The 14,385-nt window shown below is 51.7% G+C and overlaps 1 protein-coding gene across 9 annotated transcripts in view; it reads left to right on the top strand.

Moving 5' to 3' along the window:
• Tnrc18 (trinucleotide repeat containing 18) overlaps positions 1 to 14,385 on the top strand; it is a 94,580-nt gene that overhangs the window by 43,151 nt on the left and 37,044 nt on the right. For 5 of the 9 annotated variants that reach the window (XM_076923553.1, XM_076923558.1, XM_076923556.1 and 2 more), the window contains 6 exons: positions 522 to 951; positions 2,148 to 3,146; positions 8,773 to 8,948; positions 9,676 to 9,812; positions 9,962 to 10,090; positions 11,720 to 11,891. In XM_076923553.1, the coding sequence (XP_076779668.1) occupies positions 522 to 951; positions 2,148 to 3,146; positions 8,773 to 8,948; positions 9,676 to 9,812; positions 9,962 to 10,090; positions 11,720 to 11,891 (2,043 nt within the window). The remainder of the gene's footprint in view (positions 1 to 521; positions 952 to 2,147; positions 3,147 to 8,772; positions 8,949 to 9,675; positions 9,813 to 9,961; positions 10,091 to 11,719; positions 11,892 to 14,385) is intronic. The other 4 variants (XM_076923555.1, XM_076923561.1, XM_076923560.1 and 1 more) reach the window with 3 other exon arrangements.

The following is a 14,385-nucleotide window of genomic DNA, read 5'->3' as shown; positions in this document are numbered from 1 at the left end:
TGGAGTTGTCTTGTGTTGGGTACTAGCTGCTGGGGCCCTGTCAATGCTGTCAGATGCCTCAGTGAGTTCCTGTTCCCCACTGAGGTGCTTGGATCATGCAACTTAGTACTGAGCAGGTACTAAGTACTCCATTGTGGGCACAGTGCATGGCACAGGGTATGGTCTCTTCCATTATTGTTAATGGCTCTTTGCTTCAACTGTGAGGGTCCCAGATGGGCCAGGGTCCTGATAGAAATCTCTGCTTGCCTGGTGTCAAGGAGTTTTAGGCCATGGACCCTCCTTGTGACACCCAGGGCTCTGTGCCCTGCCCCCAGCCCGCTCTCTGGGTTCTGTAGAATGCCACGTTTATTACATGCGTGCCTTGGTAGAATGTCTGTGGTGGATTGATTACCTTGGGACGGGGAGGGCTAGGTGGCCTGGACCTTGGATCTTGTCTGATATTTTCTGGAGTGGAAAGCTCCAGGGACTGGGCAGGCGATGGTTCCTGTCACACTGATCCCACCCCTTCTCCCCTTCCTCAGCAGGAGCGGCTGAAAGCACAAGAGCATCGGACCGAGATGGAGGAGAAGATAAGTAAGAGGAGCCTGGAGACCACGGGCAAGGCCGGCCTGAGTGCTGCAGGCCCTGGGCTTCTGCCTCGCAAGTCTTCCGGCCTGGCTACCGGCCCGACAGGCACCCACGGCAAGGCCATGAGCCCACCCCCCTCTCCCCGAGCCTCCCCTGTGACCTCTCTGAAGGCCAAGGTCATCCAGAAGGTGGAGGATGTGTCTAAGCCTCCAGCCTATACCTACCCCGCCACACCTAGCTCGCACCCCAGCAGCCCACCGCCTGCCTCCCCACCTCCTACCCCTGGGCTCACCCGCAAAGAAGAGGCTCCTGAGAATGTGGTGGAGAAGAAAGACCTGGAGTTGGAGAAGGAAGCGCCCAGCCCGTTCCAGGCCCTGTTCACAGGTGGGAGTGTAGGGCAAGAGCTGCCTAGCTGAGGGCCACTGAGTTCCTGAGTGTTCATTGGTGGCCTGGTTTCCTCTCTCAGCGTGTCTGTTTATATACTCATTCATTCATTCACTGGCTCATGTATTCATTCATTCATTCACTGACTGACACACTCACTCACTCACTCACTCATTCACTCACTCACTCTTGCTGAGTGCTCTGTAGAGCCCACTGTCCCTTGTAAGTGGAGTGCAGGGGATGTAGGCCTGGTAGTGTCCCTGCAGGGGGATACTCAGAGCACAGCAAAAAGCCAGCGCTGTGAACTCCGTACGTAGTCACTCTGGGAACATCAGTGGTTCCCATCTGGGCAGCCCCCTTGGCCCTGACACATGCTGTCCCAGTGCCCGGTAGTCATCAGGACTGACCGCAGGTGGCTTTGGGGGCTGAGGTATGTGTCCTCGTTTCTGGGGACAATTAAGATTGTGAGGTTGTATTTAGGAGGATTTGGGTTCTAATTCAGAATGGCGCATCAGTGCCGTGTGAGTTTGCACAGGATGGTCCCCCTCTGGAGCCATTTGGTGTGATGCTGTCCTAAGGACTAAGCAGGTGTCTGGCTTGGAGCACACACCGGCACGTTGTTGTGCTTTGTTAGGCTCCTGTTGGGCACTGCTCAGGTCTGCGTCAGGCCTGAAGCTGCCGCAGTCCTTCCAGTCAGCCCTGCCACTGCCACTTAGGGTAAAACTGTATTCCTGTGAAGGATTTTGCTCTGTTGTGTTTTGAAACAGTGTCTCCCTATGTAGCCTGGGCTGGCCTTGAACTCATGGAGATCTGTCTCTCAAGTGCTGGGATGAAAGGCATGTGCTACCATGGCCAGCTACTATGAGAGTTTTGAACATGTGCCTATTGGTGTGAGACACAGCCTGGACTGACTGACAGATCTTCATAGACCTTGTTCAAGCATTTGCTTCTGGTCCAGTCATCTTTATGAGGACAAGATGGTGACTGCTGACTTTGCTCTCTAAGGCTCAGACATGTCGAAGGGTCCTGGGTTATTTCAGAGGGCAGTGGAGGTGGGGCAGGGGGCCAGTGCTCCTCACCCTGTAGCTGGTCAAGCAGGGGACAGTTGGTTCTATGATGTCTTTTCTGGCTCAGGTTATGGGGACAGGTCCGAGCCTTGGGGAGCCCCCTTCACTGACTTCTTCTGTCCTTGACAGATATCCCTCCCAGGTATCCATTCCAAGCCCTGCCCCCACACTACGGGCGACCCTACCCCTTCCTGCTGCAACCCACCGCGGCTGCTGATGCCGATGGCCTTGCCCCAGATGTACCACTCCCGGCTGATGGGCCCGAGCGCCTGGCACTGTCTCCTGAAGACAAGCCCATCTGCCTGTCACCCTCTAAGATCCCAGAGCCACCTCGGGACAGCCCAGAGGAGGAGCCGCTGGCCGACCGGGAGGTGAAGGCTGAAGTTGAGGATATCGAAGAGGGCTCCACAGAGCTGCCTCCCCTTGAGTCACCATTGGCCCTGCCCGTCCCAGAGACCATGGTGTCTGTGAGCCCTGCTGGTGGCTGCGGCGGTAGTCCTCTAGAGGCACAGGCATTGAGCGCAGCAGGTCCAGGCTGCCGGGAGCCCTCTGAAGCGTCAGACTTTGCACAGGTTGTTGAACCACAGATAGAACTACCGAGTAGGACAGAGCCCCGCATGGCTGCCCTGGAGCTGGGGACACAGCTGACACCTGAGCCGCTGGTGGAGACTAAGGAAGAGCCAGTGGAAGTGCCCCTGGATGTGCCAATGGAGGAGCCCATGGCAGAGGCAGGGCCTGAGGACAGTCTGCCTCAGCCATCCTTGACTGAGCCTCAGCCCAGCCTTGAACACTCAGACTGTGATTTGCCTGTCCCAGAGGGCCAGTGTCTCAACCTGGAGGCCCAGGAGGCTGCACCTGCTCCTGCCAGTACCTGCTATCTAGAAGAGACCCACTCTGGATCACTCCTGCCTGTCCTGGATGACCCACTGGCTGGCATGAATGCACTGGCAGCTGCAGCAGAGCTGCCCCAGGCCAGGCCTCTGCCCTCCCTGGGTACTGGAGTCCCAGCGGGGGAGAAGCTGGATGCAGCCCCCAGCGTAGTCCTGGAACACAGCTTCCTGCAGGGCATCACCCTCCTGAGTGAGATAGCTGAGCTGGAGCTGGACCGCAGGGGCCAGGAGGTTGCAGGTAAGCATTGGGCTGAAGGCTTCCAGGATTCTTGCTCAGTGTGGGGGGCATGTCTTTAATCTCAGCATTCCGGAGCTATGATTTGCCTGTTCCAGAGGCCAGTGTCTGAACCTGGAGACTTAGGTCTAGCTCTGTGGTTCTAGGCCAGCCCGGTCCAGGCTACCTAGAGCTTCAGAGTAGATTTATAGATTTAGGTGTTTTGTTTATTCTTAAAAACTTCCAAGATCTCCAGAATATGTCTTATTCACGTTTTTTTTTTTTTTTTTTTTGGGGGGGGGGGGTTGTTCTGCTTTTGCTTTTAATTATAAAACCAGGCTTAGTGGCATATCCCAGCTACATGGGAGGCTGAGGCAGGAGGATTGTGAGTTTAAGGGCAGTTGGACTAGAGAATGTAAGGCCAGCCTAGGCAACTAGTTGAGACCCTGTTCTCACCATAAAAAGTAAAAAGAGGGCTGGGGGTGTGGCTCAGTGGTAGAGCCCCTGCCTAGAATCCCCCAGTGAGGGGCTGGGGCGTGGCTCAGTGGTAGAGCTCCTGCCTAGAATCCCCCAGTGAGGGGCTGGGGTGTGGCTCAGTGGTAGAGCCCCTGCCTAGAATCCCCCAGTGAGGGGCTGGGGTGTGGCTCAGTGGTAGAGTTCCTGCCTAGAATGCCCCAGTGTGTGTGTGTGTGTGTGGGGCTCAGTGGTAGAGCTCCTGCTTAGAATCTCCCAGTGAGGGGCTGGGGTGTGGCTCAGTGGTAGAGCCCCTGTCTAGAATCCCCCAGTGAGGGGCTGGGGGCGTGGCTCAGTGGTAGAGCCCCTGCCTAGAATCCCCCAGTGAGGGGCTGGGGTGTGGTAGAGCCCCTGCCTAGCCAGAGGGTCTAGCTACAGTCCCCAGAAGTGCAAATTAAATAAGTAAACAAACAGTCCCCTTTCTGGTCGAGTGTCAGTTGAGATAGTAGAGTGCTTGCCTTGGCCATCGACCATGGAATCCGTGTACAGTATTAGACTGCAGTGGAAGGAGTGGGAAAGTGCATAACCAGAGCCATTTTGATGGACTTAAGCCTCCAGTTCCACTTCTTCCCCTGGTATGATGTGTCTTATGAAAGCAGGGTGAATGGGATGGGGCAACAAGAGGGGCCACTCCGTGGGGAAAGGCACCTACCACTAAACCTTGATGCTGTGATCCCCGCCTGCAATCTGAGGTAGCAGACGAAAACTGATTCCCAAAAGCTGTCCTCTGAGTTACACACGCGTGCTGCAGCTACGAGATCCTGTCTCCGAAATGCGCCCCCCCCCCTTCCCAGCCCCCAAAAGGCAGAGAGACTTTGTGGAGCCCAAGCCGAGCAGTTGTGACCTGATGTTAGGTGCAGTCTGGGTGCTTTCAGTCATCTGGAGTTTTTTCTCCTGTGCATATCCAGTCGGTTCTTCCCTTTTCCGCCTCTGTTCTACTTTTCTCTGTTGACCTCATTTTTGCTAGGCTCGTTCTCCTCACTGGGGCTTCAGTAATTCCTCCCGTGCCTGTTGGCCTGCTCAGCTGGGCTGAATCTCTATCTTTCCCAGAAGTCCTAGTAAGAACTCTGCATCCTGGGCCCACTGGGGTTCGTGCTTTTTTTTGTAGTACAAAAAGTCTGGGGAGTTGGCACCAAGTCGGCAGCCCTGTCGCATACATGTGAGATGTGAGGACCTTAGTTCAAATCCCTAGCACCCTTTTGAAGCTGGCTAGGTGAGCATGCCTTTGAAATTTCTTTGTTGCTACAACAGAATTGGAGGTGGAAACAGGAGAATTCTAGTTCGGTGGCCTTTGAGCCTAGTGTATACACAAGAACAAGAAATCCTTTCTCAAATAAGGAGGAAGACTGACATCTGACCTGGTGTCTGCCTGAGCCTCCGGGTGTGTTCTGTGGAGGTGGGGCCCCTCACATATGAATGTGTGTGTGCAGGCATACGTAAGCACACACATCGCATATGCACACACATACGTGTGCACACATACACACACAAAGTTCTTTTTGTTGGGGGCAGGGGTCTCCTTCCTGCACCTCTACACCGGATCCCTGTTGCTTTTTTGAGGAACCTCTCCTGATTCTGCTAGAAGTAACCCCCCAAATCAAAGATCACCCATGAGCAACAGCTGGGCCCATCTCAGTCACTCCTAGTATTGACAGCCACAAGCTGATTTACGTGTCTGCTGGGATTTGCTTGACACTTTGCCAGTGACTGGTGACTGGGCCCCTTTGACTAGAGATTTTCTCCATTCTGTGTTTTCTTTTTTTTCTTTTCTTTTCTTTTTCTTTTTTTTAAAAAGACAGATACGAAGCCCAGGCTGGCCTAGGAGTTGGAGCAATTCCCCTGCCTCCTCTTCCTGAGTGCCGGGTTTGTAAGCATGCCGTAGACTTACCTATTCAGTCATTTTTCTTCTGCTTGTAGGTGCCTGACTTTTGCCTGTCTGTTTTTAGACTTTAACTCCCTCTGGAAGGGCCTATCCTAACAGTCTCTAACGTAGAAACCCTGTATGTAGGCCGCACCCGGATGTACCCATGGGGTTGGTTGGGATGGCACACACCTGCGGTGCTGGCATTTGGCAGACTGAGGCAGGAGGCTCTCTTGTACCAAGATGACTGGGATTAGAATCGACTTTGCTAAATTAGGGGTTGCAACCTGTAAAGCTCGGCTTGGAATGTGCCCTCTGGTCAGTTTTGGATCAATCAGGCTGGTTCTTTGAAGGGAGAAAGAGCTGGCAAACCTCAGTCCCCTTCTGTGATTTGGATCCACCATCCTCTGCCTCATTGAGGATGTTGAATCAATAGGGGTGGGGCAGATAGGCTAGCCCGCTTCAGTCTGATGTGCTAGGAACCTGGGGGCGGGGGAGGGGTGTTCACTGCTGCATGGAGTTCATTTAGTTTACAAATAAAACCTGGGCTGGAGAGCTGGTTTAGCTCACAACCCAACATAAAATAAAGACCTCCAGCTGGGTGGCACAGGCTGTGAGAGCCAGCCTGAGGAACTTGTATAAAGCAAGGTCAGAAGCTGGAAGCTCAGGGAGAGTGTGTGCCTAACACATAGAGCCTTGGTTCCGGGTCTTGTTCGCATAAGCCAGGTGCCAATGGGATAGCCTGTCACCCAGCACTCAGGAAGCAGACGCAAGAGTGTCTCCAGTTCAAAGTCAGACTCTTGTGTCCAGTCTAGCCTTGACTACATGAGATGCTATCTCAAAAACAAAAAAGAAATGGAGTGGGAAAGATGTGACATTCTTTAGGAGTTCAAAGGCCAGCTTGGTCTACATACTGAGTCCCAAGTCAGCCAGAGTTACAAATCTCAAAACAAAATAAAAGTGCAATAATTATGTAAGTAAAAATTGAAATAAAACCCCAAGCCACTGTTTTTTTCAATGAGTGAGGAGGTATTTTTTTTATTACCTCTGTTGGCAGCAGTAATTCTGGTTGTAACCGGTTCAGGAAGACACTGTTGCCATCTAGTGGGGAAAGTCAGGGAGGCTTCAATGATGACGGAGCTTGATACAGGACAGTCCCCAGCAGAGATGTCCATCCAGTGGCATTAGAACAAGGCTGCAAAGCCTGATTATTGTGTAAGTGCTGAGATGCCGACCCTCCCTCTTGGCCTCCAGACACAGAGGGACATTTGCATTTTTTTCTCAAGCATGCTTGGATGGTACCCAAAAACTGGCTAACTTTTAGATTGAAAAGAAAATATCAATTTGAAAATGCAAAGAGGACCTGCGAGATGGCTCAGTGACTAAGGTGCTTGCTGTTAAGCTTGAAGATCTGAGTTCGATTCTCTATAACTCAGGATGGAAGTGGAGAACCAATTCCTGAAAGTTGTTCTTTGACCTCTGCATACACACTGTTGTGTCTAGGGCACGTTTTTTTTTCTCTCAGTTTCTCTTTCATACACGTACACGCACACAAGCGTGCACACACGCACATTCATGCACACTTTAAATGCACGCACGCGCGCGCGCACACACACACACACACACACACACACACACACACACACACACACACGTGTGCAGACACACACAAGCAGTAAGTAAACTAAAAATTGAAATTGGCATGGTGGTGCAAGTCTCTAGTCCTAGCACTTAGGAGGCTTGAAACTAGAGGCTCGTGAGTTTGAGGCGGCCTTAGCCGAAGCCAGACATGACCTCATGGAGCTCAGCCAGCCTCAAACTCCTTATGTAACAAAGCATGACCTTGAACTCCTGATGCCCCTGCCTTCACTTCCTGGGTACTGACTGAGATTATTGTTGTGGACCAGTGTACCTTTTTTATATGGTGCTGGGGATTGAACCTCAGGCTCGGTGCATACTAGGCAAGCGTGTTATTGACTAAGCCAACATCCTCAGCCCTACCCTGTATTTAATATTTACACGGGAGGCTGGGTGTGTCAGGGTTGTTGGAACACGAGAGTACATTCCTGAACTCTGGCACACACTGTGTCACATCCTCCCCCAGAGGACACTGCGTGTTGGGGCATTATACCTTTCTCCTTGATATGTGCTTTTTAAAATACATGTTTTCGTGTGTCTGTGTACATGCACATGTGTGTTGTTAGTATTATGTGTACATGCCATGGCACGTGTGTGGAAGGCTGTAAACAACCTCTGGGGTCTATTTTCCCATTACACCCTGTTTGCCACAGGCTGTGCCAGGTAGCTGGTTCTCAGGGCTTCTGGGAAATTTCCTCTGTCTGCCTCCTGATTCACGTTAGGAACACTGGGACTGTAGACATGTTCCTGTGCTGGGCTTTACCCACGCTCTGGGTGTTGAACACAGTAAGCCTTCCCTCACTGGGCTACTTCTCTAGTCAGTTCATGCTTTTCATTTCTCTCTTTTCTTTCTCTTGCTCCTCACAGGGTTTCTCTATGTAGCCCTGACTACACTGGAACTCACTTTATAGACTAGGCTAGTCTTGAACCCCTAGAGATCCACCTGCTTCTGCCTCTCAATGCCCCCCCCCCACATGTACACATATCTAAACACACATTCATAATTTTAAGAGTGTACATGTGTGTGTGTGTGTGTGTACACGTGTGTGTGTGTATGTGTATATACACGTACGTACATGTGAGTGCTGGTGCAGAGGGGTTGGATCCCTCAGGAGCTGGAGTTACAGGTGGCTATGAGATGCCTGACTGAGTGAAGGGAATTAAAGCCAGATCCTCTGTAAGAGCAGTATGTTCCTTCACCTGCTGAGCTGTCTCCAGCCATGTATGCTGTCCCCTCCCCCCATCTCCCATAAATCCCCTGGGATTTGTTTGGAGAGAGGATCTCTCTGTAGCCTGAGCCCAGTCCTCCTGCCTAAGTTTTCTGAGTGCTGAGGTGACAGGTGTGACGCACACCTGGTTCCCTGGACCTGTTTTCTGATGTGGGACACAACATATTCACTAAGGAGAAATCAAGTAGAGACTCATTGTCCTGGGAAGGAACCTCTGCCAGGGTTTGGTTACTCCGAGGTATTCCTAGCCTTTAGTGCAGTAGGCCACAGTGCGGTGTGGCTGTGTGGCTGTGTGGCCCAGTGGCCCAGAGCCAGGGCTGGCCTCTTGATGGCTGGCTGAGTGGGTGCAGCCATCTTGCCCATGGTCCAGGTCCCAGCACTGACTCACTGGTTTCTCTCCCTTACCCAGATCCAGAGCCAAACCTAGTCGTGAGGCCCTCCCTGGAAAGCCTGCTGGCGGCCAGCAGCCACATGTTGAAGGAGGTGCTGGAGAGCCCTTTCTCGGACCCACTCAAGAACTTGCGGCTTCCACGAGAACTGAGCTCCAACAAGAAGTATAGCTGGATGCAGAAGAAAGAGGAGCGGGTGAGCCTGAGAGGCGGGCGGGGATCCAACCACCCAGCTGCCTTCGCCTTTTTGCTATGTGGCCCACAGTGGGTCGTCTCCCCTCTCTTGGCTTTTGTACCCTTCTCCTACTGTGTCAGGCATGTCCTTTGGGTACAGTGGGAATGGATCCGAAGGACATGGGCATGAAAGCACACTGGAAATGAGACCCTTTGCCGCCTGTGCAGTCTCAGGTAGCTCGAAGTACAGACTTCGAGTGAGCCTGTGTGTGTAAATAACACACTTGTCATTTACCTTATTAAACTGTTACTACTGCATAGTGTTTACTCATGACATCTTAAGCACTCATACCATGTGGCAAAGTTGGCATTAGGCAGCAGCATTTGCAAGGCTAAGACAGGAGGATTCGAGAGTTCTAGGCCAGGCTAGGCTTCTCAGTGAGTTCCACACCAACCTGAATTACAAGTGTAATGCCAGAAACCCTAGGTTTGAGCCCAGCATCAGAGAAACTGCGCTCGGTGGTTTTCACCTGTGATCTCACTACTCAGGAAGAAGAGACAGGAAGATTAGGAGTTGAAGGTCATCCTTGGCTACATATTGAGTTTGAGGCCAGCCTGGGCTACATGAGACATTGTCTCTAAAACAAACCAACCAAAATAGGGGACAGCAATGGGATTCAAGCAAGGGGCAGGACATCAGCAGACGACACCATCCTTATTTGTCTCTCTCCTCCTGGTACCCCTCGCAGATGTTCGCTATGAAGTCTTCCTGGGAGGACATGGATGCGCTCGAGTTGGACTTCCGGATGCGACTGGCAGAAGTCCAACGACGGTACAAAGAGAAACAGCGGGAGCTGGTCAAGCTCCAGAGACGCCGGGACTCGGGGTGAGTGTCTCCCCAGTTTGTGCCCCGTCCTGGATAGCTGGTCGGTAGGTCGACTCTGGTAGTGGTCAGGTGTGTGCGTGGACCCAAGTGCCCTACTCCGCTTCCCGCCCACCCCAGGTTCCTAGCCGAGCCTGTGAATTCTTTTTAAGGGACAGGCACGAAGATGCCCATAGAAGCCTGGCACGCAGAGGCCCTGGCAGGCCGAGGAAACGGACCCACACCCCGAGCGCCCTGTCGCCCCCCTGCAAGAGAGGGAAGAGCCACTGCGGTAGCGGAAAGTAAGGCTGGCCCCTCGGTGGGTCGGGGACTGACTGATACCCAGCTCGGAGGGGAGGAGCAGGGCTCCCCTTGACGGCGCCCACCGCTGGGCGCCAGGGGACCTGCTAGTGCCTGGCCTTCTGATCCCTGAATGGCAGCTCCCGGCCCCTCCCCCCCCCCCCAATGCTGCCCAGTTCAGGAGGGTGAACGAAGAGAATGGAAAGACCCTCAGTGGCTTAACTCTGAACACTTGGCCCCGCCTTCTGCCCCACCCACTTCCTCACCACTGGGGACAAACTTCTTCTTTCCATGGCTCCTCCCTGCAAATTCAACTCTAACCTTCTAGGACAGGCTGGATACATTGCTGTCCTCCTGGGATCCCACAGGAGACCAGGGCTGCTCTGTGGGGACTAGGTCCTCTTGGGTGGCACTGCAGCCATTTCAGAGAGGTCCTCCTGAGGTTGTCTTGATTGCTGGCTGGGGTGAGGGAGGGCTCTTTCTCTCCAGGGCCAGGCATCTGCCCAGGTGGGCTCAGCCTCCCTGCATACCTGTAAGCGGGCCAGATGGGGTGCTTAAGGAAAGGGCTTGGTACATAGGGGTGGTGGATACTAGGTGCTTGTTTCCAGTGCTTGGAAACGAAAAGTTGTCTTGGAGTGACCATAGGCAAGGCAGTAGAATGGTCTTGATCTTGTCATGAGAAAATGGCCCCCATCTTGCCGCATCTTATAGTTAACCTTGGATGTTCCTGACTGGAAGAAGAACAAGAGGGAGCATATGACCATCACCAGTGGCAGGAGGCGGTGAACAGGAGATGATGGGAAATAGATAAAGTAGCCAGGGCCACCAGAAAGCAGGCCCAGTGACCCAAAATGTGTTACCAATATATTAAACTTGCTGCTGGAGTCCCAGCTCCACCCCTTGTGACCTTGGGCAAGTGTTAGCTTTTCTGAGCCTCTTCCTCATGTATTTAAAAAAAAAAAAAAAAAAAAAAGGTCACTCCCACCCCCAAAAAACAAATAGTCACAAGTGCCCTAGGGATAGAGTGTGCTGGGTATAGTAATTGCCTAGTGTGCACAAAGCTGTGGGTTCTACCCTCATGCACAAGGTGTGACGGCCCAGACCTTGATTTGGGAATCAAGAGGTAGATTCACAAATTGAGAGTCATTTGTATCCGTGTTCCTCCTCTCCAGAAAAGGGGGCCCAGTGCAGGGCTCCCCCTGCCTGCCTGCCTGCTCTCTATGTAACCTCCTCTCCAGGGCTCCCCCTGCCTGCCTGCTCTCTATGTAACCTCCTCTCCCACCTGGTCCATTTCCTTAGGATTTTCTGACCTTCACTGTTGGTGCGATTTTGGTAAAGATATGTCTTACTGGTGTGTGTGTGTGTGTTTGTGTCTGTCTGTCTGTCTGTCTGTCTGTCACCACATCAGATGGAGGATGCTGACTGGAAGGTTTTTTCTTTCCCCCTTCTCTCCATGTTCACCATTCACTAGCATTAATCTGTCTCTCCACACCGATTATTCTGGTGGCCACTGCTGTTTCTTCTTTCTACATGGAGAGGCCAACCCTTCAGGGCCACACAGGTACACTGTCCCTCTCCTTTGCCTGTGGCCTGGCCAAGGTGCTGACCCCCATGGTGTGTTTGGCTTTCAGGCTAAGCAGCAAGTCCTTGCTGACATCAGAGGACTATGATCTGGGAGCAGGGATAAGGAAGAGACACAAGGGGCCTGAGGAGGAGCAAGAGGCCCTCATCGGCATGGGGAAAGCCCGGGGCAAGAACCAGAGCTGGGACGATCACGAATCCTCGTCCGATTTTATGAGTCAGGTTAGTAAACAGCTCAGTCTTGTGGAGTTACTGGGACAAAGGTCTCAACTTGGAGGATTGTAGGTCATACCTGAGGAACTGAACTTTCTCCACGGGGGTCTCTTGATCTCTGCTTCTATCGAGAAACATTAGAGTAGCTTCCTCACTGCAGGAGAAAAGGAAGGGCCAAGGGAGAGCAAGGACCTGGCAAAGGAACGGGAGGCAGAGGTTGGTCTAAAGCTACATTGGTTTGTCTGCTCCAACAAGCGGGAGGTTAGATCGCACGTGCTTAGCCAAATAGCGGTAACTCCGATGTTTAGCAGTGTAATTGTTTAATGAGTACCGTGCTGCTGCGCACGGGCATTGTGCCACAATGATGCCATTGTGATTCAGTCTGACTTCTCCAAGGGTAATGTCTCATCTCCACAGAGCCTTGAGACCATGCACTTACAGACCCTGTTCCGGAACACTAATGTTCTGCCTGGTGAAGCCTTGTGGGAAGGGGATCTTTTGATTGATTTTTGTCACCAGAGGGGAAGTGTAGAAGGTAGTGGGTTTGGGGGCTGTGGAGAGGGCTCAGTGGGTAAACCATTTGATGTTCAAGTATAATAACTCCAGTTATTATAACTGCTGGTGGGCGTGGTGGTTGATCTGTAATTTCTGATCTTAGGAGGATGGCTGTTGAGACCAGACAGAACAGCCAGCTCTGGGTCTTGTCCTAGTTTGAATGAGAAACCCTGCCTCAGTGTATAAGGTAGAGAGAGGGAGGGAGGAATACACCCACTGTCACTCTCCTCTCTGCCTGCATTCAATGCATGTGTGCTCCCTGCATGTGTGCACACACACACACATACCCACATGCCCCATACATTTAAGTTATAAAAGATACCAGGTCATAGTGATGTGTTCAGGTCCAGCCTGGTCTACATAACAAATTCAGCCAGGGCTTCCTAGTGAGGCCCTCTCTCAGAAAAAATAAAATCTAAATAAATAAGAGTGTAAAATGAAGGCATGAAAAGATTGCCGTTTTTTTTTTTTTTTTTTTTTTTTGTACACCAGGATCTCTTTTCTTCTCGGGTCATGGTGAGAGAGGCTTTTGTTAATTATCTCAACAACGCCATCCCAGCCTCTCCCCTGCCTCCTGCAGTTGCTGCCTGATTAAAGAGACAGAGCTAGTACACAGAAATGGCAGAGCGTTAATGCCTTTGAAACTGCACATTTCATTTCAACAAATGACTACCGTTGGCGATAAATGTGCAAGGAGAAATTTAATCTGTGAAATCTCTAATCATTCTCCCTGGTCCAGGCATCCAAGGCACACCCCGGGCGTTCTCTTGGCAGCTCTGACCCGTTTAGTTGGACAGGCTGGTTCTGACTGAGCAGCAGCCTCCGGCAGCTGCTGTGGGAGGCTGAGCTAGAAGGCAGATCTGCCTCACTCTGGGCTGCTTCCAGTCCTGGCTCGCCTTGGTTCATCCAGCTACCTTCTCCAGCCCATCTGTAGCCCGCTTCTTCAAAGTTCTATAGGCACTCTCAGATAGAGCTGTGGAAAGCCAGGATGGAAGGCTGGTGCTAGCCAGGATTGTTACCATGGCAACAGCTTTTTAATAAGTGATTACTAGGCCAGGCATCTTTAAAAACTTTAAAATTTTACGTGTATGGGTGTTCACTTGCTTGTATGTCCGCACCACATGCGTCCACTGCCTGTGGAGACCAGAAGAAGGTGTCAGATCTCCTGGAGCTAGAGTCATAGGTGGTTGTGAGCTGCCATGTGGGTGCTGGGAATCGAACCTGGGTCCACTGCTCTGGGCCAGTGCTCTTAACCATGGAGTTATCTTTCCAGACCTGAGACAAGGCATTTCTAATAAGTGCTTTATTTGTTGTATTTGTGTTTTAAAAAGACGTATTTCTTATTTGTGAATCTTGTGTATCCTTGTGTGGATATGTGTGTACATTTTAGTGCAGGAAGCCACAGTATCTCTCCACAGGAAGCGTCATATCCCGGGAGCTGGAGTTACAGGGGGCTGTGTGTTGGAAGCTAAGCTTGGGTTCTTTGCAAGAAGATTAAGCTCTGCACCATCTAACTCCCCACTTTATTTATATATGTGTGTGTGTGGGCTTGGGCATGTGTGTGTGTGGAGGGGTGGGTGTATGTGTGGGTGGGTGTGTATGGCCATGCGTGGGTATGTGGGTGGTGTATATGTGGGGGTGTATGAGTGTGTGAATGTATGCATGTGTGGGCATGTGTGCCAGGCACCCTTGGAAGTCAGAGTCTGTTTTCTCCATTACTTAGGTCCCAGGGAATTGAACTCGGGTCATCAGGCTTGGTGACCAGTATCTGCAACCTGCTGAGTCACCTCACTGGCCTGAATACATGTTACATGAATGCATGTTACATAGAGCTTACCCTGGTTATCTTCATAATAGCCTTGTGATGCTCAGACACAGATAGCCCCATTTTAGATAAAAAGACTGAGGACTAGTTAAACAGTTTATCACAAGTCTAGAGGAGAGCTGG

This window comes from Arvicanthis niloticus, chromosome 24 (assembly GCF_011762505.2).
Source record: "Arvicanthis niloticus isolate mArvNil1 chromosome 24, mArvNil1.pat.X, whole genome shotgun sequence".
Classification (NCBI taxonomy): Eukaryota; Metazoa; Chordata; class Mammalia; order Rodentia; family Muridae; genus Arvicanthis; species Arvicanthis niloticus.
This window is presented reverse-complemented; position numbering and strand designations above follow the sequence as displayed.